The sequence below is a fragment of the Enhydra lutris genome, unplaced genomic scaffold, assembly GCF_002288905.1.
Source record: "Enhydra lutris kenyoni isolate GAN:26980312 unplaced genomic scaffold, ASM228890v2 scaffoldscaffold77, whole genome shotgun sequence".
NCBI lineage: Eukaryota > Metazoa > Chordata > Mammalia > Carnivora > Mustelidae > Enhydra > Enhydra lutris.
Window position 1 is genome coordinate 4867885 of NW_019154161.1, and position 24239 is coordinate 4892123.

General features: G+C 57.8%; 1 protein-coding gene across 2 annotated transcripts; it reads right to left on the reverse strand.

The window, feature by feature from the left end:
• Positions 1 to 1441: 1441 nt before the first annotated feature.
• Positions 1442 to 22276, reverse strand: LOC111160689 (protein phosphatase 5 catalytic subunit). 2 transcript variants are annotated; one of them, XM_022523977.1, is made up of 13 exons: positions 22102 to 22276; positions 16537 to 16778; positions 9773 to 9920; positions 8941 to 9062; positions 6765 to 6830; positions 6364 to 6462; positions 5482 to 5587; positions 4594 to 4736; positions 4362 to 4449; positions 3507 to 3547; positions 3239 to 3417; positions 2146 to 2227; positions 1442 to 1962 (listed from the first exon to the last, which is right to left on the reverse strand). In XM_022523977.1, exons 1-13 carry the CDS (start codon positions 22220 to 22222, stop codon positions 1900 to 1902), a joined length of 1500 nt encoding a protein of 499 aa, XP_022379685.1. In that variant the 5' UTR covers positions 22223 to 22276; the 3' UTR covers positions 1442 to 1899. The 2 variants fall into 2 exon arrangements, with proteins under 2 accessions (XP_022379685.1, XP_022379686.1); XM_022523978.1 differs by lacking the exon at positions 6765 to 6830 and having other exon boundaries at positions 1447 to 1962.
• Positions 22277 to 24239: the final 1963 nt, after the last annotated feature.

Consider the following 24239-nt stretch of genomic DNA (forward strand, 5'->3'; position numbering starts at 1 on the left):
ACTGAAACATGGTTAAGACTCACACAGAACATAAGCAAATTTTTACAGTTAAAGGAAAAAAAAAAAAAAAAAAAGGAGAGAAAGCCCGGGAGGAAGTTCTCTGCAGCATTCTCCCAAACACAGGGTCTTCCACTATTGCCTTACTTGCTGTTCCAACTAGAGGTCCCCGACCCAATCTCACGAAGAAAACGCCAGACAACCCCACATAAACTTCTGTAAAGGGGGAAGGACTGTACTCATTGCATCTGTCAACGTCCTGGAAGACAGAGCACAAAAAGGCTGAGGACACGCTCCCGATCGAAGCGGACCGAAGAGGACTAAGCGTAACGCAGCGGGCACCGGGTTCCGCGGATACGGACAGACACAAGGCACGTGGACGCAAGCAGACATGCTATCACCGCGAGGCTCTCCTAGCGGGTGGGGGTCGTGTGGTTACGTGAGAGGAGCCTGACTCGTAGGAAAAACACAATGAAGGACACGGGATCAAGGGCCATGATCCGCGCCGGGCTGCGGTCTTCCAAGCGGCTCAGGAAACACTGGTGGGCACGCGCGCCCGGTGTCAAACAGAACAAAACAGTTTGTTCACAGGTGAGCCCAGGTAAAGGGTGTACGAGTGTTCTTCGCATTTCTCCTGCAGCTTTTTGTGCAGTTAAGAACTGTTCCCAAATAACAAGTTAAAAAAGACACCAATCAGGCTTTTATGAGGACTGCCAGGCACACACAACCTGGAACCAAGTCATCCCTAACACGCAGCACCAAGCAGCTATTAAATGCTAGCTAGGGGCCTCTTTCCACAGGAAAAACTGCAGCTCTGGGCTTGAAGTTAATTCTGACATCTTGAGCTCAAGCCCTCCTGCTGCGGTCACCTGCCCGCAGACGGACAGCACCCCAGGTCTGCACCTCCCTGGAAAAAGGTGGGTCGAGAGAAGCCCGAACTTGAAAACGGCAATGTCTCCACAGGGCCAGGGGCAGGCAGAGCAGCCTGGACAGGATTCGGTATTAATCTCTGATGGAGGATGAAGGAATGGCAGAAAACCCCTCTTGTCTTCCCTGGAGGGGGAAATATCCGCTTCCCTGGATGCTGCAAAGGCCAGGACGCTGTGAGCGCGTGAGAGCACACGGCCGCCTCCGCGACGGCCTGCTCCGGCATCGCCAGAGGAAGGACCAGTCTCTGCAGCTTCTGCTCGGGCCTGGCCTCCCCAGCCCAGCTTGAGCCTTGTTTCCCCCGTGTGCGCCCTGGACCGAAGCTGCGGTTTCTCTCTCCAGGGACCTCTGTAACTGCAGACACTGGGGCAGCCTGGCTGGTCAGCCCCAAGCCCAGCCATCCAGCCGGTCTAGCCCCCAGGAGATGGAAGAGAAGGGGTGTGGGGCTCGGTGGTCCCCCAACCCCCGGGATGCTGTGATTATCCCAATCCCAGCAGCTCCACCATCTGACACCAGCTGACTTACAATAATGACTTTATTTTAACATATTTAATTACAGACATAAAATAGCTGGGGAAGGGGGTGAGCCCCAGCCTCGCCCCGTCTCGGGGCCGCCAGGAGTGGGGGAATGCAGGCGAGGCCTCCCTGATGACCCTCCTTCCGGGGGTCTTCCTATGGCGGGGCCCTATTGCTTCAGGGGGGAGGGGCCATGCAAACGAGGGAGGCGGGGAAGCATCGGGCCCCGCCCACCCCACCCGCTGAGGCCTCCCTCCACAATGCCCGGATGTGCCCCAACCCCAGCCTCTCCACCTCCTTCCTCTTTCTCCGGGGAGCGGACCCTCTGGTCGGCTCCCCACCCCCTCTGCAAACCTAAAGGGGAATAAATACAAACTTTACAAAGTAAAAGGGGGTCCAACGTTGCCCTGGGCCCGGGCCTGGGGTCACACGGGGAGCAGGCCCTGGGTTGCGCGGGCCTCACATCATCCCTAACTGCAGCAGCGTGCTGGCGTAGGCCATGGGCTTGACGTCGGGGTGAGGCTGGGGACAAGAACACACGGGGCCAGGGAGACAGAAATGGGGCATCTTCAGAGCACCAGATGCACACAACAGCCCTCCTGGCAAGTGCTGCTGGGCACTGAGCTCTGCCCCTGCATAGACCGCTCAGCTGGGTCCTCCCCAGGTCCAGGCCAGGAGGGGCAGGGGACTGCGCAGGTGACTCACCACTGCTGTGAACTGGTGGAACTGGGGCCGCAGGTCGGAACCCCGGAGGTGGATGTAGGAGGCTTTATTCCCCATCTGGTCACTGTGCGGACAGAGGCAGAGGGGCCAGTCAGGGGTGTGGCAGGGCCCATGGGGACCAGGGCTGGGGAGGTGGTGGGGAAGATACCCAAGGAGGCTGGATGGCAGAAAGTCTCAAAGAGGGGGAGAGAGACGGACAGAACCCATGGGAGATACTGATAAAAAGAGAGGGACAGAGATGCTTAAAGCTGGGAGAGGGAGCGAGTCATGGACGCAGAGGGACAGGAAGACACAAGTGACAAAGAGGCCAACCGGAAAGGCAGGAATCCAGGAGAAAGTATTCCCCCCCCCCACTCCGGCCCCTGGGGAGGCTTGGGTAGGGGGAGGGGGGATAAGGGGAAGGAAGTGAAGGTGGGACACAGGGAAGCAGAGGGCCCTCCTGCCCCCACAGGCAGGGGGCACACGCAGCCCCATGGAGGAAGGGCTCTTGCCAGAACCTGAACTCTGCCCTGAAACACAGGGGACAGAAAAATGTGGTGCCCGGCACCCGGAGGATATGGGCGGCCTGGTCCAGAGCACAGGCAACTGCAGGATGAGGGGCCTGGTTTCTTCAACCAAAACCCAGCAAGAGGCAGGGAAGGAGGGACAGGGAACTGGAACACAAGGAGACTGAGTGTGGCCCTTGTTCAGGTCCTACTTGGAAGGCATCAGACTGGAAAGAGACATTTATGAGAGACACGAGGAAAGGGCACTGGGTTCAGGTGACCTCTTCGGACACCCGACAGTGTGACAGTGGTCTTCTGCTTGCGCAGAGAAGAGTTCTTTCTTCCTGAAGCATACAGGGGTGTCAGTGCATGGAAAAGGGGATGCCTGGGGTTTGCTTTAAAAGAGCCCGGGAAGTTGGGAACTGGTGAATCTGAGTGATGACCACGTGGGCATTATACGACTTTACCTATGCCTGCCTGTCTTTGACATTTTCTGATCATAAAATTAAAAAACAAAAACAAAACCCCCCAGCACAAAAAGCAGTGGGTAGGGAAGAGAAGCCCAGACCAGCGGGGGAGGTGGGACCCACCAGTAGTTGGGGGCGGAGAAGACGGTGACACAGCGGCCACCGTGGGCCACCTCGTAGCCCTCGGCCTTGACTTCATGGCTGCGGATGATGTAGTCCAGGTGATTCTCCTCCAGGAAGGCCTTGGTGACATCAGGGCCAAACTGGCAGCTCACGCCCCGCTTGCTGACCGAGCGTCCGTTCTGGGGAGACAGGGAGCTCAGGGTGCTGACCGTCCCACCCTCTCTGCCCACAGCCCGCACCTGCCGGCCACAGCCCTGGGCACACTGACCTGCGGCTGTGGGTCTGACCAGAGCAGGTCGCACATGGGACCTGGTGGGGGAGGAGAGGGGATGTCAGGGACTGGCCCACCCCACAGCAGTTGGGGTGGGGGCTGGGCAGGGCATTCCTGAGCAGGGGCTCGTGAAGTGGGCTTCTGAGCCCCATGACCTCCCCTCTAGACCCGTTCAATGTGTTCTGGCCCCACAATGGGAGAACTTCTAACAGAGCGGTTTAGATCACACCCCTCTGCTGCTCAGAGCCTGCTGTGGCTCCCACCGCCCTAGGAAAAAAACAAAGCCCATGCTCTTTACCCAGGCCTGTGAGGCTCTGCAGGGTCTGGCCCATCTACCCTTTTAAAAAGCACATCCCTGCTCACCCCAAAACCACTGGCCGCCCAACTATTCCTCCCAGCTGCGGAGCTCACCCCTGACGTGGGACACCCTGTGCCTGCCTGGGACATTATTCTGTGTGGTGGGTGCCTCCATCCCCATCAGTTCTTATGTGGTGTCCCCCGAGAGGGCATCCACCCACCCTCTCCGGGCCCCGTGCTACGCCTCCCACAGTTGGGTGTGAGTGTGCGCCCGTGTGAGTCCTCCCCGTCTGTGCTCATGGCTACAACAGGAGCCCCGATATGTCATTCTCTGGGCTCAGCAGCCGAACTCACGAGGAAGCGATGGATGCGTGCTCCCCGTGGTGAACACGAGGAGCCCTTGCCAGCACAGCCCCATGAGAGAGAACACGGGAGGTTCGGCCTTGCCGTCCTTACCAAGGGCCACAAGGCCCACCGGGGCAGAGCCACCCCTCTCCGCCGGAGACGCTGCAGCCCTGGGAGGGAAGGAGGTGCCACCCGGCCCACCCTGGTCACCTGAATCTGGGGGCTGCCGGTTCCGCTCGATTTTCCTGATATCGTCCAGGGTGACGCCGTCCTCACTGAACAAGCCTCCATGCATGATCTGGGGTGCGGAGGGGGACAGCTGTATGAGTGGAGGCGCGGGCCACACCCCAACTCTCCAACTTGCTTCCTCAGCATGTGGCCACACACAGCCCCCAGGGGTGCAGGGGTGGAGGGGCCCGCAGGGTCCTGCCGCCGCCCTCACCAGCACTTTGCCGTTGATACACTGGGCCAGCGGGAGCCACTCGAACACCTCGCTGAAGAGTTCGTACATCTGGGCTGTGTATTTGGCCTTCACCTCGCCCTCGAAGCCATAGATCTGGTTCATGTTGTCTGTCTCGTGGTTGCCTGGGCAGCAGCAGGATGAAGAGGGGCCTCAGCAGCCCTGCCTGGGCGCCCCCAGGGCCTGCGTCCAGGGGCCCCAAGCCCACAACAGTCACCATCAGCTGGTCGGCCCCCCCAGAAACCCGAGGAGGCGCAGACACTGTTCTCAGCCCCTTTTCTGGAGAGAGAAACAGGCTGAGGGGCTCACACTGGGCATCAGGCCACAAGGCACAGGCCTGGTATGGCCCCAAGTGACCATGGCTGTGTCCTTTGCCCTCGTGGGCCTTGAGCTCCTGTCTGGAGAAGCTGTGTGCCTTCCAGGGTTGAAGGACCAAGGAGGGCACAAGTCTTAAGGAAAAAAGGGGTCCACTACGGAACACGCAGTGTGGGCCGGCCCCGTGCTGTGCCGCCAGCTCCCCATATGCAACCTCCTTCCTCTCTCCCATGGCTCCTGGGGCTTGGAGGAGACAAGGCAGCTGCCAGACCCCCATGTGAGCCGCAGCCAGCCCTTCACTACCTCCTACAGGAAAGCCCACAGCAGGTGGTTACCCGGCACCTACCACGTGCCGAGCGCTGCTGGGTGAGCCCCTGAACCTGGCCACGAATCTGGCACTCGGGCCCCCAGGAACCCCCAGCCCAGCCCGCTGCCTCATTCCCTCCTGCCGCTCATGTCTCCATCTCTTCATGGACAAGGCCCCCCACCCCCACCCTGGGGGCTCATCCTGTACAAGGCTGCACCGACCCCAGACCCAGCAGCCACCCAGCTTACCTCGAAGTAGGTGAAAGTGATCTGGGTACAGGAGCTTAAAGCCAAACAGAGTGAGGATCACTTCTACGGAGAAGGAGCCGCGGTCCACAAAGTCACCATTAAATATCTGTCCTGCTAAGGGAAACATGGCGGGGCAGACACCGCCTCCCTCCTCAGCCTCCCCACGTCCCAGGCTCCTGCCTGTTCCTTCCTAGAGTGGGGGTGTCAAAAGGGCCGGGGGTCCGCGCTGCTGTCTCTCCTGGCTGTTTGGCTCTGGCCCAGCAGCTGGGCCTCTCCGAGCCTCAGCAGGACAATACTGAAGGTCCCCAATGCACCTGTTTCTCAGGAAAACGGACGGTGGAGGGGGATGTGGGGCGGTCAGCTTGCTCAGCTCCCCCTCCCAGGACGAGCCCTCAAGCCACAGGGGAAACAGAACACAGACCCTCCCCCCTAGCACTGCACAGGCCTGGTGGCCCCACACGGTGGCCTTTATCAAGCCATGGTTGTAACCTCAGCAAATACTTCTACAGCTCTGACTGCGGGCCCCTCAGCTCCTCAAGGCCTCTCGACACTCCCAGGAGGCAGACCCTACGATGCCCACTTTGCTAACGAGGCATCTGAGGCCCAAGAGAAGAGGTTGTTCCACATGTGCTGACAGCGGCCTCATCTGCAGACGAAGAGGGACGGGGGCCCAGAGAGACTGAGCCACCAGCCCAGGTTGCACAGCACGTGGGGGCGACCCTGGCCTATCCGGTGCCAGCCAGCCACATCCCCCACATCCCCTCGCCTGAGCAACTGCTCTGGCTTCTCCCTTTGCGGGTCCAGGCCCTGCCTGCAGGCAGGGTGCCTTTCTCAAAGCCCGCTGGAGGAACAGGGAGGGTGTGCTCTGCTGAGGAAGGATACATAGGGATTGGTCTCCGAGGGTAAACCATTGAGCTCAAAGATGTTGAGGAGGTCATAGAATTGGCCATGGGTGTCCCCGCACACCGTAATCTTCTCTGTCTGGAAGAAAAGAGGCCACCGGAGAGGGAGGGGCCCAGAGAGAGACGTGGGGAGGGGGCAGAGGTGAGGGGAGGGGCAAGAGGTCACAGCAGACCGAGAAGAAGCATGCAAAAGACACAGGCAGGGGACACAGAAATGAAGGGGGTGGGACAGAGACCAAGAGGCCAGGAGAGGCGGGGTGGGAGGGGGGAAGGAAAGGCAGATCAAGCCAGGTGGGTCTGTGAGTTTCTGAGCTCCACAGCCCCTCCCCAGCCGGGGAGCCCCCACCTCTGGCCGTCCACACACCGCCCCACGGCGCGCACCTCTTTGAGCGTGGTCTCCACGAGCGTGCTCAGCTTAGAGAGGGCCTCTTTGACCTGTACCAGGATCTGGAAGGCAGGGTGGGCTGTGAGCACAGCTGGAGAGAGGGCCTGTTGCCCATCCCAGGCCCCGGTGAGCCTGGGCTGACCAGCAGACACTGCTGCGTGGAGGGTGAGGGAGAGGCTGGGAGGGGAGATGAATGGGCAGTGGAGGCTGGACGAGCGAGTGCTGGCAGGAGCCACAGGCGGCCCCCAAGCTGTGACCCCAGCAGCCTCTGTGGCAACATCAGGATTATTTTACATGAAAACCGAGATTCTGGGTTCCCCTTAAAATAATCAGCGTCATGAAGAAACATGGAAGAATCCAGAAACATGGAAGAATCTAACCCAACTGGCCTAGACATGTGTACATGTGTCATGAAAGAGTCTCCCCAAAAGGGCACGAGACTGTTCTAGATGAAGGAAGATAAAAATGCAACATCTGCTCTTTCAGTGGAGTCTGGATTAAAAAAAAAAACCAAAAAACCATAAAAACCAAAACCACAAAATAGCTAAAAAGGACATTTTTGGGAGAACTGGGGGGGGAGGGGATATTAAAGTATTTTAAAGTATGTCTAGAAATGTAGATAATACTAGTTTTTGCTAAGAGAAGATCTAAGATGACCTTGGCGTTGCTATGTATATTTGACGGTGTTTCCAGATCTTGTGGACTATCTGCACTAGGCATTATTTACTAATTTCTGAGGGGGGACACCTGACCTGTGGTCGCACAGGAGAATGTCCTGCTTTTAGGAGATACAGTTACGATGCAACACCTTTCTGGTTCAGGAAAAGAAATGAGGAGAGAAAGCCTGCCGTGTGCATGTGGGCGCACACGTGTGTAGAAAGCGAAGGTAAATGTTTCAAAGTGTTCAAAGTGTTAACATCCGGGTGAAGGAGGCATGGATATTAGCTGTACTGTTCTTTCCATGTTTCTGTAGGTTTGACAATTTTCAAAATAAAAAGCTGGGGAAGAAAAACCCCAAACTATCTCAAAAAAAAAAAAAAAAAAAAAAAAAAAAGGCAGAATATGTCCACTTCTGGTCAGAATGAGGAGGTTACAAAAGACTGTCACTCTTGCCCCAATGACAACAAACCCCAAACCCACAAAACCCAATCTCATGAAAACCATCTGAGAGCCGAGGGTGCTCACAAAGAAACCTAAATCCATCAGCTGTGGCGGCGACAGGCCCTTCCGTGGGGCTTCCCAGGCGCAAGGCATGAAGCAGGAGGCCATGGGGCTCCTCGAGGCCCAGAGCAAGGGCAGCTAGCAGGGTGCTCGGGCCGTGTGCAGGCTGGTGACAGCCAAGAGCCCCGAGCAGCCCCCGCCACCCAGTGCCTTTGCTCTCACCCTTTGCTCTCAACCCACTGCCACTGCCGTCACACAAAGGGAGGCGTGAGGCAGTACGGTGTGCGTGTGATGGGGGGAGCCTCCCCAGGCACAAGAGTGAGGCATACACTGGACAGCACAGAACTCGCAGCTCAAAAATCTGGCCGTGGGGCTGAAAATTAGAGAGCGCTCCCACAGTTCCAGAAGCTGGAGACTTTGAAGCATAAAGACATCCCTGGGATCCTGCCAGGGCTGACGGGAGGGTCCGGATTCCAGTCTGAAAATACCACGAGGCAGGGCTGAACTCCAGCAAGAGCCACACAACTGTGGACCAGACAGATGGGGCCCCTCACGCCAGCGGCCCGACAGAAGATGGGGCCGCCATCTTCTGTGCACAATGCTTACTTAGCTCAGTCTCTACTGTTCTTCTACCCCAAATGTCTAGCAGGTGATAAAAAACGATGAACCACACGAAGAACAGGCAACAGAAGCAGACCCAGAGATGACCCAGATGGTGGAATTACCAGAGACTTTAAAATAACTATGATAAATGTGTAAAAGATCTAGTGGAAAAGACAACATGCATGAACATATGGGGCAGGGAGATGAAAACTATTAATAAAAATAACTAGATGGAAATGCCAGAAACGAAAATGCAGCATCAGAAATAAAGGCTTCCTTTGCGCCGTGCTCAGCACACTCCCTGCTCAGCAGTGCTGGCCGCCGTGGCCCCCCTTCCCCTCGACCCGCCCTCTGTGGCGGATGCTATCGGGGGTCCCAGGTGTGTGCAGCACCTGGCAGGGGCATTACCTGGTAGGCGCATTTCCGGTGCAGTTTCTTCTGGTCCTTGTACCATTGCATGAGCTCCTTCATGAAGGTGATTGTTACTTTGCCATCCTCGAGCTTGGGCCCGCTGTACTCGTCCTCAATGGCTGGTGTGTGAGCGGGGGCGGGAGTCAGTGGCCACAGTCACCATGGGGCGGGGGGGCGCGGGGTTGGCTCCCGGGCACAGGGCGAGAGGAAGATGGAGGGTCCTTTCCCTGCCCGCTCCTTCTGTTTGGACGACTCTGCTGACCTCTCTGTCCAGTGGGTCCCCCTTTTCCAGCACCTTCTCTCCCCGCCTACTTGGTTTTATAGCACTTAACATGGTTAATTCATTTGCTGACTTGTTAATCATTGCTCTCCCTACCAGGCATCAGCTCGAGGAGGGCAGAGACTACTTTATTCACAGCTGTATCCCCAAGGTCTGGGGTGCTCAGTAATTCGCTGTGGAACGAATGACTGACTCCTCAGAGGGCCTGGAGGACCTACACGAATCCCACAGGGAGACTCGTGAGGGGTGGGCTGGGCGGTACAGATGCAGATAGGGAGCTAGGCCCCGGTGTGGGGTGGGAAGGGCTCACCCACCTCGCCTGAACCGGGGGACGCAAGCCCCAGTGCGGGATTGTGGAGTTCCCAGGAACGCAGGCAGAAGAGCAACAGACCGCGGCCCGGGGACTCGGCCAGGAAATAGCTCCACCCCCTCCCCCCCACTCCCCAGTGTGCGCTGCACGGGGATGGAGAGCGGAGGATGGAGAGCGCCCCGTGCAGGGGTGTGGAATGTTCGGCGCTGGGCGTGGCAGGGCCCCCAGGCCTGACTCACTCATGCTCTCGATGTCCAGCGAGTCGACCACGGAGCGCTTGTGCTCATCGCCGGCGATGGCCCGCTCGAAGGCTTTCTGCTTCACGATCTTGTTGCACTCCTGGTATTTCATTTTGGCGTCCTTGTCATGGGGCTTCACCTTCACCACCTGGGCAGACAGGCGGGCAGAGGGAGGGAGGGAGAAAAGAGGTATCAGCACCCAAGCACAGCTGGCCTGGGCAGAGGAGCAGGCAAAAAAGGAGGCGCCGCGGCTGCGCTCGGCCGGCCTGGCCCTGGGTGCCGTGAACCTGGACCCAGACCACCGGCCCCCATGTGCTAGTGGTGCGACCCCACCCTGTGTCACCTCCAGACAACAGTCTGTGCGTCCCAAAACTGGGCCAGGAGAGCTACTCACCCAGGGCAGTCCTGAGGTTTGGTACACACTGTTAACCCAAGCAGGTGGGATTTCTTACAAAAATCTTAGCTCTATCATTAAAATAAGTCTCCCAGCTTTGGAGCACATGCTCAGCTTGGAGCTCCTCCTGGGGACCCCAGCAGGCTGGGGCTTGCTTTACCGACATGACAGTCAACACCAAGGGGGGTGGGATGAACAGGAAAGGGTGGGCTGGACCCACAGGCACAAGGAACAGCCCAGACTCAACAGAACCAATGACCTGCTGGATAACCCGGCCCCTGGGGCCTCCATTTTCTCATCTATAAAAAGGCGGCAGGGGGCACACATGACAGGCTCCACCTGGCAGGGCCGTGGGGAAGCACAAGTAATGAATATGGGGCCCAGCAGGCCGTAGCCAGCACCGCGTGGTGTCCCCTCCATCTCCGCCCCTGAAGGGCAGCGAGACTGTGGGCAGAGGCCGGCCGCCTGGGTTCAAGCCCCAGCGCCACCACCCCTCAACCGAGCAACCGCGGAGCGGAGGTCGGCCTCTCCGTGGGAGGGAAGTGGTAACCGTCTCTGCTTCAGAGGCCGGCCGGGTCACAGAAGCAGACTTGCACAAAGCGTGCGCTGCGGTGCCGGCAAGAGTAAAGTCCACACCAGCCGCGGCTGCACCTCATGGCCCCTTCCATGGGCCGCTGCGCTTGAAATGGGGTCACTCGCAAACAAGCACCAGGCCCGTGACGTGGAGATACAGTAAGTTCTCAATAAAAGGAGCCCCCCCCCCCACTATCCCGCTTTCTGTAAACTCTGACCCTCCTGCTTGGAAGCACACAGGGCTCTGCCACCTTCTTACTGTGTCACCTTCAGCAAGGACATCAGCCCACCCCGGCCTCAGTTTCCTTATCTGTAACTGTACTTGCTACGAGTGGACCCTACCTCACCTGCCCACCCCACGGGTCGCCCAAAGAGCAGCTCCCCCAGATCCTGTGTTGGGGACCTAGAGAGAGCCCTCAAGGGCGGGGATGCCACTACCCCTGGGAAAGGCTGGTGGGGGGTGGGTCAGAAGCCTGTGCAGAGGCACCTCCTTACCCCTGCGGATCAGGGGGGCTCATCCTCCCTGGGGACGGGTGCACAGACCCAGCAGATGGCAGGAAGCCGGGTCGTGGCAGGCGATGGCTTCCTCCCTGTCTGGGCAGGCTCGGGCTCGGGCAGCCTGCCAGGCGGCTCCACCTGGGGTGTGGGTGTGGCGTGAGGCTCCGGAGGGAGGCGGCCCCAGACATCCCCTGGAGTCCTTCCCGACAGGGAGAGGGTATGAGTCCACACCCTGGGATCAAGTCCAAACCGCCACTCGGCTTGGCCCACACGGTCCTGCCCACCCTCCTTTCTATTTGCCCGGCACAACCCGGCCGGAGCAAACCTGCAAGTCCAGGGCGCCAGCCCCGCCACCTTGCACAGGCAAGTCCAGGGCGCCAGCTCCGCCACCTTGCACAGGCCGCCCCCGGCCCAGGATACCTCCCTCCCTCCTCCAACTCCTTCCTAGCTCCTCCTTCCCCAGCTGTCCTCCAGGAGCACCGCCACCCCCCCGGGGCTGGACATGGATGTCTCCCCACTGGAAGGTGGCCCCACGAGGGACTGAATGCGTCCCAGTGGATGGATGAACCACTGAGCGTTTCCTCTGGCTGGTCCCCGTTCTCAGAGAGCTCCCAGGGTGGGCAGAGGATGGGGACGAACACTAACAAGGCAGGGAAAAGAAAGCAGCAGCAGTAACAGTACACGGCTAATTTTCGGAGCCCTTATTCCTTTGTGCCTGACGTCATCGTACGCACTGAACTTGCTCATTTAATCCTCCAAGCAGCTCTGCTGGGTGTTACCACAACCCCCACTTGACGGATGAGGAAACTGAGGCCCAGAGACATGAGGCAGAGAAACTGAGGCCCCAGAAGCCAGGATTCTGTTCTCTCCCTGCAAAGGATCCCGCCTTGCAGCGCGCATGCTGGGCCACGCCCCTCCCAGCCCGCGGCCTCCCGTCCCTGTCCTGAGCCCCCCTCAGCTCCTAGGAAGAGGGCAGGGTGCCAGCACCCCTGCGGAGGGCCTGTCACGGGGACTGGCAGCCAACACGTGCTCACGGTGGGCCTGGCAGCGGCAGCGGCTGCCGCCACGACTTACTACCGGCCAGGCCGCAAAAGGGGAAGCGGCTCTGCCGGGGCCCCCTGCGCCAGGGGAAGGTCATTCGTTCCAGACTGGAGGGCCTGGCGAGTCAGAACTCAACACGGGACTTGTCTCTAGAAAGTGGGGTGTGGGTTGTATCATGGTGCGGATCCTGACCGCGGCGTCTGCGTGGTTACGGGGGAACCCGGGAGCTCGGTCTCACTTCACTTCTCACAATAGCAGGTGAAGCCACGATGCCCTTGAGAAGCTGTTTTGACGAGCGCCACTCCGCTGGGGGCGCTCGCAGGCAAGAACCACGATGCTCCAACTGACGGCACAGTGAGCTGGGCTCGCGGTCCCTCCGCGTCGCGCCGGCAGGTCCGAGAGGCACCTGCTGATGACAGGACGGCATTGGGCAGCAGAAGCGCTGGTCGCCGCACGTGGAGGCATCGAGACCATCGACGGCCTCTCAGAAGTTCAGGTCAGAGCGGGCCGCCAAACGAGTGGTCAGAACATCACTACGAGTGTGATGGGACGCGGCCGGAGAGGGGCTGGGCTGGGCTGCGCCAGGCAGGAGGGACCTGGGTCTCGGGCAGGCACTGCACAGTGACGGTCTCAAGCACCACACCAGGGTTGTCACCCTCCAGGGCAAGAACCTCTAGTGAATTAATTAAGTCACTAAGTTATACTCAACGTTCCTTTTACAATGCAACAGAAGAGAAGAGAGACCGTCGGAGCAGGGCCGAGCCACGGGAGAGTGCTGCGCCGAGACGCTCTGCCTGCTGCGTAGGGCTGGTGGTCACAAGCCTGACTCGGGTACCAGCCTGTCACTTCCGGCCTGTGGGACCCTGAGGGAGCGAACCACACTCTGAGCCTCAGTTTCCTCATCTGTAAATCAGGGATAAGGACAGGCCCCACGGTGCAGGGTTGGTGTGAAGACTAGGGCAGGAAGGTCACCGTCACGCCCGGGCCACGGTGGGAGCCGTACGAGGCATGAGCTATGGGCACTCCTGGCACTACGGGGCAGGCATCCCGTGGATGTACGCGTGCTGTGAGGGCTTGCAAGGCTGGACGACGCTGGAAGAAGAAACCCAAATGCAAACCCTATTATAAACCAAACCTCCAAGATCCAAGGTGGGAAGTGTAGAAGGAGTCCCCGGGACCAGCTTGAGCCCAGATGACCAGAGGCATTCCAACCACGAACAGGAAAGAACACAGCAGGGGAAGAGCGGTCCTCTGAGAAGAGGACCCAAAAAAAGGGACAAGGAATCCTGGAGCAAAGGTCCCTCTGAAAGGATTTACTCAGAGGTGAGAGGGATGGGGGGAGCGGGGTTCAACATGGACCCATGGAAAAGGGAGACCGGTTCCTGCTGAGGTCTCTGGAGGGGCAGCAGCCCTTCCTGTGGGCCACGGGCTCTCCCCCAGACACCCCCAGGAGGAAAAGGCCATGAATGCTAAGTGGGGGCAGGCCCCACTCAATGTACAAATCTCATTTATTCCTCACACGAACACTCAGGCAGGCCCTGGTGCTGTCCCCGCTTCTACAGATGAGGACACTGAGGGCAGAGAGCCAAAGCACTCAGAGCTACCCAGCCCAGGGCTGGGTGTCCTGACTGTGCAGCGATGCCAGCTCCTACATCAGTGACCTTGAGGCTTTCGATTATGACTCAGGGTAAGGAAAGATAGGTTTTCTATCACACACCCATATACACATACGTGAGAAACATTTTTTCACAAATATGTACACACTTCCTCCAAAGGAACTGCTTTTTTCTGCTCTATTCTATTTGAGGAACACAGAGGTGCTGGTCTCAAACCACTGGGCTGACCTCACGGCCCACTAAGAGTCACAAGACGGGACTCTGGGTTCCAGTTCCAACTCCGCCAGGAGACCTTGGAGGAGGGGTGACCCCCAGACCTCTGCGTCCTACCTGCCCAGTGGACCAAATGCACGCTCGTGAAGAGCTCACAACAGAGCAAGGCCACGGTGAGCATGCAGAGGAGGACACTGAGGCCAAGGAAGGGAAGACCCTTCAACCAAAGGCAGAGCCTCAGGCCTGTGTTCATCCAAGGCCACATCTGGGCTCTGCCTCCGAGGAAACTGCGATCTAGATCCAAACGGGAGCCTAAAGCGCTAGCATGTCGCAAGGCTCCTCCAGACGGCAGGAGGCCAGGAGGCAGACACTCTAGATGGGGGCTGCCTGGCGCTCACAGAGCCTGAGGAAATGTCAGAGCGGAGAAGCGGACTGCCCAAAGGCACGGGGAACAGCCACACAGGCAAGGACCCCGGTCTCATGCGGGGACTCCCCCACTGCTCCTGGCAAAGCCTCCAGGGGAAACAGGCTGTGACAACGTGAATGCTGAGAGTGGCCCCGCCTCAGGTTGGTTCCCAAAAGGCTGTGGACCCCCGCCACCAGTCTTCCGTGGCATCCAAAAGGCCTGGGAAGAAGCTCAGATGTGATCATGTCCACAAGACGGCTAGAACCAACCATCTCAGCCTCATGGAGTATGAGGGGTTAGGCCCCGGCCTGATCAGGGGGCAGAGCCATGAGGAGAAGGGATCTGTACCCCCAGGAAAAGAGTTCCCTGCAACTCCAGGCACAGGGGAGACATGGCCACAGACCTGTGCTCAGACTCGTCAGTCCTCTGCCCTGCCCCATCTCCTCCAGGCCCCTCCCCGCAGCCGGAGCCCTGAAAACCTCTGCCCTTGTCCTACCTGAGGGCCCTCCTGGGTTACTCATTAATGGACCCTTCGCCCCAGGGACCTCTACTCATACCACAGCCACCTAGGAGGTGGCCACTCCTGTTGCCCCTATTCTCTAGATGTGGACCCCAGGGGACAACAGGGGGAGGTTAGGCTGGGGAGTGGCCTGGGATCTGAAGCTCCTAAGGACTCTGTCTCATGGTTCCTTCCCCTGCCCTCCCAGAGGTCACCCCACTCCCTCCCCTACTTTGCCCCACAGTCTCTAAATTACCGCCTTTTCCATGCCTCTGCCCCCACCCGGACACAGATGTCCCCTGGCCAAGGGCTTGGCTCAAGACTTCACTTGACCTGAAATCCACCCTCTGCCCCTGGCCAGCAGCCAGCCGCACTCCCTCCAAGAGCAGACCAGGGCTCTCAGCCCCCTGGGCCCCCCCCCCCACCCCCCGCACAACAGAAGATCCTCAGCACCTGGTGGTCAATGAAACAAAAGGAGGGAGTATGGGGGCGACTGAGGGGCAGAATAATAATGCAACACATTCTGACTGAGCCCTGTTGGTGCCAAGCAATGACCCAATGAACAGAACAAGCAAAACGCCTCCTCTCAGGGTCTCCGAAGCAGGAGACACAGGTGTCAGGGGTTCAAACCCCGGCTTTGTCACTTGCCCGCCGCATGTTGGCAGACAGGTGACCTAACCCCTGGGCCTCAGCCTCCCCATCTGCACAATGGGGTTAACCATCGGTCCCCCTCCCGCAAGGCTGCCACAACAATTCATCCTGCCAGTCCACACAGAGGGCATGGGACATCCCTGGTGCGAACACACGTGCACTCACATCCCCACGCCTATCGTGCCCATCAGGGCGAATCACAGGGACGGGGGCGGCCGATGAGCGGGTGAACTAGTGACCTGCCGTGCTCGAGGTCCCCTCCCTCGTCTCCTTGTCACAACACACGCCCTGTCTGCTGCCCTCTACGGCATATGGACCTGCCTTCTTCCAAGCACATATCCTCGCCCCGCCATGACTCTGTTTGCCTGCTCTAGGTCACAGGTTTGGGATTTGCCTTCCTCCAAATTAGAGCTCCTCTGCAAGACAGGTTGCGTGGATCTTGGTCACTAACAGTGACAAAAACCCCAACAGTGCCTTAGAGGGCACAGGCTACAGGCCAGGCACTGGTCTGAACACTTGAAAAGCAGAAACTCATTTAGTCTTCATGGCAACCCTTAGAGGCAGGTTCAATGCTCCCCATGCTGTGGAACAGGCGGCACAGAGAGGCCAGGTGACTCGTCCAGTGTCACCGAGCAAGTGATGGCAGAGCTGGGATGTGAACCCACCAAGTGTGCTCCAGGCCAAGGGCCTCTCGGGCATTTATCTGTCAGGTGGGTGAGGGGCGGGTGAACGCGCAGACAGCCTCCTCGCAGCCTCCCCGGCCGGCCACGCACCCGGAGGCCGTCCTTCCCTGGCCTGCCCCCACCTGGCCCTAGACAGCATTCACTGGGCTTGGGTGCCGGGAGGCGGCCCACTCCCCGAGGCCCGGCTCACCGTCTCGTAGTCCCGCAGGGCCGCCCGGAACTTGCCCAGCGCCATGTTGCTGGCCGCCCGGCGGTAGTAGCCCTTAATGTACTTCTTGTCGATCTCGATGGCCCGTGTGGCGTCGGCCAGCGCGTAGCCATAGCACTCGGTGCGCAGGTAGGCCAGGCTGCGGTTGCCATAGTAGATGGCATTGCTGGGGTTCAGCTCGATGGCCTGGCTGTAGAACTTGATGGCGTTCTCGTAGTCCTTGGCTGTGGAGATGAAGGAGGAGGTGTTATGAGGCAGGGCTGCTGCCACCCAGTAAGAATGGGCCCCAGGCTGGGTCTCCCTGTCTACTGATGGGGACACCGAGGTCTGCAGCTGAGCTCAGGAATGTCTACTCAGCCCATTCCCTCTTTCCCCTCCCAAATGTCCCACACTTTTGTCTCCTCAGGTTTAAAATCCCAGGACTCGAAGTCACTTCCACACACATGCCCAGCCATCACCCCTTAAGGCCCCAACCTGGGTGATACTTCTTCCAGAACCTTGGAGGGTCTTCCTCCAGTCCTATGGACCAGGGGAGATACATTCGAGTACCAGAGCTGAGATGTTGTGAATCAGCAAATGTGACTACCCCGAGTCCCTTGGTTGTCCAGCCCCCCCAAAGCAAGTCAATAAGCCCAAAGAGGGAGCCGAGTAGGAGAACAGGAAGTGGGAAACGAGAAGGAATCTACTTAGGCCTCAAGGAGAGGGGGACAAACCAGCAGAGACCCAAAAGAAGCAACAAACTGGACAAGACGAAAAGCATTCCCAACAGAAGGAACAGGAGGTACAAAGGCCCTGAGATGGGGAGGGAGGGGTGTGCTGTCAGCACAAGCCTTGTGTTCCAGGACCAGTGAGAGGCTGGTGTGGCTGGAGTACAGCTAGTGGGAGGATGGAAGGGATGAGGGCAGGGAGGTCGGCAAGACAAATCCCGAAGGCCACAGCCGCAGCAGGGTGTGGACACCGAGGTTCTAAGTGTAGAGCAGCAGGATGGGTCATCTGGCCACAGGGAGGTTCCTTTTACCTGAAATGAGTTATGGGTGTGCACTTTACAGGCTGACCTACAGAATCCTCACATCTCTCCATGGCACAGGCGCCGACTGGCACTCACTTTACAGATGAGTCACAGAGGTCTTGTTCAAGGTCGAACACCCAGTCTGTATCTGCAGAGCCAGGCCTGGACCCGTCCCACGTGCCCATTCAACAGGCAGGAGGCTAAGGCTCAGACACTTGCCCGATTTGGGGGACTATGATGTGCACCCCCTCTGCCCCACCATTCTGGGGCTCACAGTCCTGCAGGACACACACACACACACACACACACACCTCCAGACACCGATGACCCAGAGTGTTTAGCACAGAGACAGACCGGGAGATCTGGAGGATGAAAAAGAGTGAGTCAGGTGAAGAAAATAGAAGAGGGTTCCAGGCTCCCTGAATAGTTCTTCAATGAATAAAGGAAGGAAGACGGAAACAGACTGACAGTAGGAGAAGGAGAAGTCAGGTCCCGGGGAGATGTCCAGGAACAATATAACAATTCCTCCTGCAGCCTAATACCTGGCAATCTTTCAAATGGCTCCGATGGCCCCTCTTCTGGGAAGCCCTCCTTGATCCCCAGGCTGGGTCAGGCACTCCTTCGGGCTGCCCCAGCCTCTGGGCTAACCTATCCCAGCCCTGCTGGTTCCAGGTTTGTCACCGTTCGGTGATGAGTGTGTCTTCCTCAGGACTGGGAGCCCCGGAGGGCATGCCCAGGACTTCCCAGAAACGAGCAAGGGCAGAAACAGACAGCCCAAGTCTGACAGACCCTCCCTGGAATGCCAGTGCCTTCGAGGACTACCTCCAGCCTCCTGGCTGCGTTCCAGAGGTCCTCTGGCCAGCTCTCTGGACAGCTGAGGTGTTACTCAAGTGGCCGTCTGGCCTGGGGTGGGGAGCCTGGTGTGTGCGAGCTTGACACCTGGCTCTGAGGACGCTGACCACGAGGCCTCAGGCAAACAGCCTTTCCTCCCTGCATCTCTGCTGGCTCATCTGAAAACGCAGGAATCACGCTCGGCCGTGCCCTGCCTCGCCAAGCTGGGAGGGCTAAATAAACTCTCGTTCGGAATGTGGCCACAGCAGATAGTTGCAAAAGAGAATACATGACTAACCCAGGAGAAGAGGAGAATCAAGCAGAGGAAATGGGAGGGGACTGTGCTTCCCGCAGCACCTGCCCAACGACACTGACTCCGGGCCCTGTTCTAGCTGCTTTACAATCAGATGCATCTAACCCTGGAGAGAGTCCCTGTTTTAGAGATGAGGACACAAAGGCACAGAGAGGTTAAGTCATTTGCCTGGGGTCGCGCAGTACACAGGACAAAGAAACAAGATTTGGATCTAGGAAGCCTGAGGTCCTAACCACATCTGCAAAGTCTTAGGACGCAGAGGCCTCTCTGGGGGTTGAGACAACTCCTCCCATTTTACAGAAGGGGGGTGATGAGGCCCAGAGAGAGGGGACCAGGCTCTGAGCTCACAGAGGGGATGCAGCTGTGGTGGGGGGGCGGGGGGGGGCGGTATCCTCTTCTCCCCGCAGGCTCCAGGTAAGGAGTCTAAACATGGGAGCCAAGCACGTGGTGAGGAAGGGGGATATCCGGGCTCTGCTGCTCACGCTCTGACCTTGGGCTGGCGGTTTCACTTCTCTGAGCCTCAGCTTCCTCTATAAAACAAACAGCGCAGCTCCTACCTACCTCCCAGCGCCTCGGGAAAGATTAAGCAAAGTGGTGTACCTGGCCACCACAGGGGCTCAATTAAGGAGAGCTGTAATTATTCTTTTTATTGTTATTCCCACAGCCCCTGAGGCTGGGGCTCTGTGCCTGCCACCGGCTGCCAGACAGTGAGGGGCCTGGACCAGGAGGAGCTTTCTCCTCTGTGCCAGCTCAATGCCAGCACCTCTGGCTGCCTGCCCAACCTCAGGGCTTCTGAGCGCCCAGGTCCTGGGGGGCAGGGGGCCCCTCCCCATGGCTGTTTCCCAGAATTCTTACCTCGACTCAGCATCAACCCTCAACTCGCCCCATTGCAGGGACAGCCCCACCTTCCTCGCCATCCCCCAGATGGAGACCATGCCCTGTCCTGGACACTGCTGACCCTTCAACCCCCCCGGTGCCAGGCAGTGGCCACGTTCTGTCAAGTCAGCCTCCCCAACATCTCGGATCTATTCATCCACTTCCATCCCTGCAGCCCCGCCCTGCCCCGGTCTGGCCTTCATCCTGTTGGGCCCAGGTTCCTGCCCCAGCCTCCTCCCTGCTCTCCTAGCCTCCAGTCCTGCCCCTCTGCAGGGGTCCGGTTAAGGCACAAACCTGGCCCTGTCCTTCCCTTTCTCAGAACTATCCATGGCTCCCCGGAGTCCCCAGCAGAAAGCTCAGGCTCCTCCCTTGCCTTTTATACTCCAGCCCCACTCACTTCCTTGGTGCCAGGCTCTGCTCACCTTTGCCAGGATAGGCCTTTGCCATCCCATTCTTTCTGCCTGGCATTCCCTCCTCCCTCTCTCCAGCCCTCATTTCCTCTCTGAAACATTTCCTGAGTTGGTTTCTGTCTCTGGTCAGCAACACCACCACCTCTCACCTGTCCACTACCCTGGTCTCCATCCTGGCTCGAGCTCTTACCATGCGTCCCCACCACCCTGAGGATGACACCCACTCTCTGACTGGGCCTCCAAGGCTCCACCGCCAGCCTCATCCCTCACAGGCCCTGCCTCCTTGTTGCTGCAGCCTGACCAAATGCTCCCACTCTGAACCCCTTGGGCGCCCACTGAAGGCTACTGAGGCTCTAGATTCCTCCCCTGCTTCCTTCTCCCCAGCTTTGGTCCTGTAAGTCCCCTGTCTCTCCTGCAGGATCAATTCTGGCTATTGGACCAAACTCTTGGACTCTTCCATCCTTTTAAAAAAAAAAAAAAAGGCAGCAGCTCCCCCTCCCTGTTTCTCCACTCCCTTTTAGGACCAAAATACTCAAAGCACTTTGTCAACATCTGCTGTCTCTACTTCCTCACCTCCTGTTCACTTTTGGGTGTCCTTCTAGCTGACTACCACTTTCATTGTTCCCCAGAAACTGCTCTTGTAAACTGTTCTTGTTAAGGCTACCGCCAACATTCGTGGAGCCAAACCCAATGGCCAACGCTCAGTGCTCAACCCTGGCAGAACCTGACCCAAAGCACAGCCCTCCCTTCTAGAAGCACGCCCTTCTCTCATCTTTCCTGACACCTTTCCCGACTTCCCTTCCCCTTCACTGACTAATCCTCCTCAGCCTCTTCTTCTTTTCTTACCTTAGAATTCCTCAAGGTTCTGGCCCCTTCGCTCCCTATATGGCCTCATCCATTCCCAGGTGTTCTATTTCATTCATAGGCTGACCGTGCTCAAATTCCTCTCCTTGGAGCTCCAGACTGGCCCATCTATCTACTCAATGTCTTCTCTTGCAGTAAAACCCAAACTACCTTTGCAGTGACTCTTGGAACCCTACCTGATCTGGACCCTGTTCTAAACTTATCTTGTATCAGTCTCCCTGCTAACTTGCTAAAGTTTCAGCCATGCTGGTCTTTTCATTTCCTACCTCAGGGCCTTTGCATATGTGGCTGCACCCACCTGGAACGCTCGGTTGCGATTCTTCTCGACTTAAATGCCTTCTCCTCAGTAAGGCCTTCCCTGACCCCGCTTTCTAAAGCAGCCTCCAGCCCTTGTTCTCTACTTCACACCCTGTAGGGTTTTTTTCCCAAAGCATTCCTCACAACTTCTAAGTATTTTATCATTTCTTGTGTTTTTGCTCAATGTCTGATTCTCCTGCTCAATTACATCCGATAAAAGGGCAGGGCCATATCTGCTTCATTCGCTGCTATATCCCCAGAGTCTAGCACAGTTCTCAGCACAAAGCAGGTACTCAATGAACATGCTGAATTAGTGAATGAATGAATGCCCCCACATTTTACTCTTTCCCAAGCTCTTATGTCATACTATTCTTGGGATTTCCCCACCTTTACTCCCAGGGCCTCCCACGCATCCCTTTTCCTCTTGCAACCCCAAATCTCCTGTCACCTTGCCCTCCCTCCTCATGATCTACTCCCCACCCCCCACAATTCCCTACTCTATTGGGACAGTGCCCCCCAAGCCCCACTTGGTGCCACCCACCCCAGATCTCCCCACTTGGTAGCACCATCACTCCCCAGCCCCCTGTCACTACCTGGCAGCGCCCTCTTCAGGTCTCACCATAGCTAGCACCTCTCAAGGATCTCACATATGGAAAAGCCCTCGTTCCCGTCCCCCTCCCGCCTCACACTTGGTAGCGCCTTCCCCAGTCTCCCCACCGAGGAGCAGCCGCTCCGAATGCCACTTCTAGGCATCACTCCTTCTGTCAGAAGCCCCCCCTGTTGCCCCCTCGTAGCGCCATCCTGGGCCTCCCCACGCCAGGTCACTTGGTAGTGTCTGCCCCGCGCCCAGGCTGCTGCTCCGCGTTGCCATGGTTCCGCGCGGGCCGGGCACCCCTTGCCCTGGGCAGCTCTCCACCCTCCCTGGCCCCAGTCCGGGGCGGGCTCACCTTTGAAGTAGTCGTTGGCTTGCGTCTTGAGCTCCTCGGCCCGCTTCAGAGCGCCATCAGCCGGGGGCTCGTCTCGGGGGGGCTCAGCACACTCAGTCCGCTCGCCCTCCGCCATCGCCATGCCGCAAAGCGACCCCCACCCTGGCAACGGCCGCCAGCGGCACCCGGCCGAATCGTCGCGAAGGAGTGCCGAGTTGCTGCTGCCGCTGCTGCACAAGTGTCGTAAAGCGCGGGCCCCAAAGGCGCCCTTGGCGCGCCTGCGCAGGGTCCTTTCGCCATAGAGCGCGCGGAGGACAAGGTGACCAGGGGGCCCCCAGACAGCGCCCTTCCTAGAACGAGCCAATGGGGAGGGCGAAAGGGGGCGCGCGGGGCGAGGGGTGAGGGGGTGGAGAGGAGGTTCTGGCCTGGCCCCCCGCTCTCAAAGTTACGGTATTCCAAGGCTGCAGAAGTTGGGGAGGTGCAGATGGGTTTCACGGTGCGGTGGAGAGGGGTTTCACGGTGGGGTTTCCCCGCGGTCTTCTCGGGTGAATGGGTGGGTGTGGCTGCAGGGCAGCCCCGTGCCCAACGCATAACTAGAGCCCGGGAGACTAGCCTTCGTGCCAATTATTTGTGTGACCTTGAGCAATTAGGGGCAGTTACCACCCCCCTCTGAAAAATGCGTGGTTTCTCAAACCAAGAGATTAAAGTTCCAGCCTTGAGGTGCTTCTGGCTGTTAACTGAAGGCGCCCTGGATCCCCTAGTCCTTGAGCAAGGCGGAGAAGTTTGTTACGCCCTCTCCTTTCTTCACCCTTCATCCCCCAGTCCCCAGCCTGCCAAGGTGCCTCAGTGCCCTTAGAAAAACACCTGAACTCTTTCTAATGACCTGCGAAACCCTGAATGGTATAGCCTCAGCCAACATGTCCAGATGCCCAACATGTCCCACCCCCCACCACCACCCCTACCTACCACCCACCGCCCACTGTACAGCATCGCAGGCCATCCTTTCCAAACCCTCAGCTGCTACTCCTGTGGGACTGTAGCACTAAATCCTTTAAGAACCTGCTGTGGCTCCCCTCACGGAAGCTCGAGCTATCCCACTCCCCAGTCTCATCTGGGCAGCCTGATCCCACCACCTCCTGTCACAGCCAACAGTCAGCCTAGAAGGTAGAGACCAATATCAGCTCCATTTCACCACTGAGGACACTGAGATTTGTAGAGGTCAACAAACTTGACCAAGGTCATACAGTGAGAGTGGCAGAGCCAGGATTTCACCTTGTCCCACCTGATTCTGTGCTCTTAAGTCCTACTCTACTGTCTCTACACTCCATAGCCCACCCTGTGGGTTAGATTTTTGAGATTTTTAGGGGTGTGTATGTAATGGATTTGAATCCCAGATTTGAATCCAGCTCAGTCCTTCCCTGCTGTGTGACCTTGGCAAGGATCATCCTCTCTGAACCTCAGTTTCCTCCTCTCTAAAATGGGTACAATAACTGCCTATTATAGATGATTAGAGGAAGGTTTGATAAGATCATAAGAATAAAGTGTTTGGCAGAGGGCCTGACACAGAGTAAGTACTTTTTAAATACCCAGAGTGCGACTGAGTGCCTGGAGCTTCAAGGCGAGGGGCTCACTCTGCTGGGTGGGCAGGGAAGGTTTCCTGGAGAGGGGGGGGGATATCTGAACCAAGATCTAAAGTATGAGTGGATGATGACCAAGTGAGAAGGAGGAAGGGAGAAAGGCACTGAAGGCAAGGGAACAGTGTCAAGGCTTGACAGTGTTTTCTTTTTTTTAAAAGATTCCTACATGACGGTGTGCAGGGCTGAGCCCATACAGCATGTGGCTCTTGACCTTGGGGTCATGAGTTCAAGCCCCACATTGGGCACAGAGATTACTTAAAAATAAGAAAAATAACAACACAAAAAGATTCCTACATGGAACATAAGAGGGGTTATAAGAGTGATCTTGAGACAGGACGTAACAGGCATACCCATCTACACATGAATCTGTAGACACACAATCTTACACACACACAAGTACAGGGAACATGTCACATAGTTATCAGTACAGAATGATAGTGTCAAAACAGTCCCATATGTGTAAGGATAATTGCGACACCACAAACCTCCCATACTCAGGAACACAGAAACCCAAAGTCACCA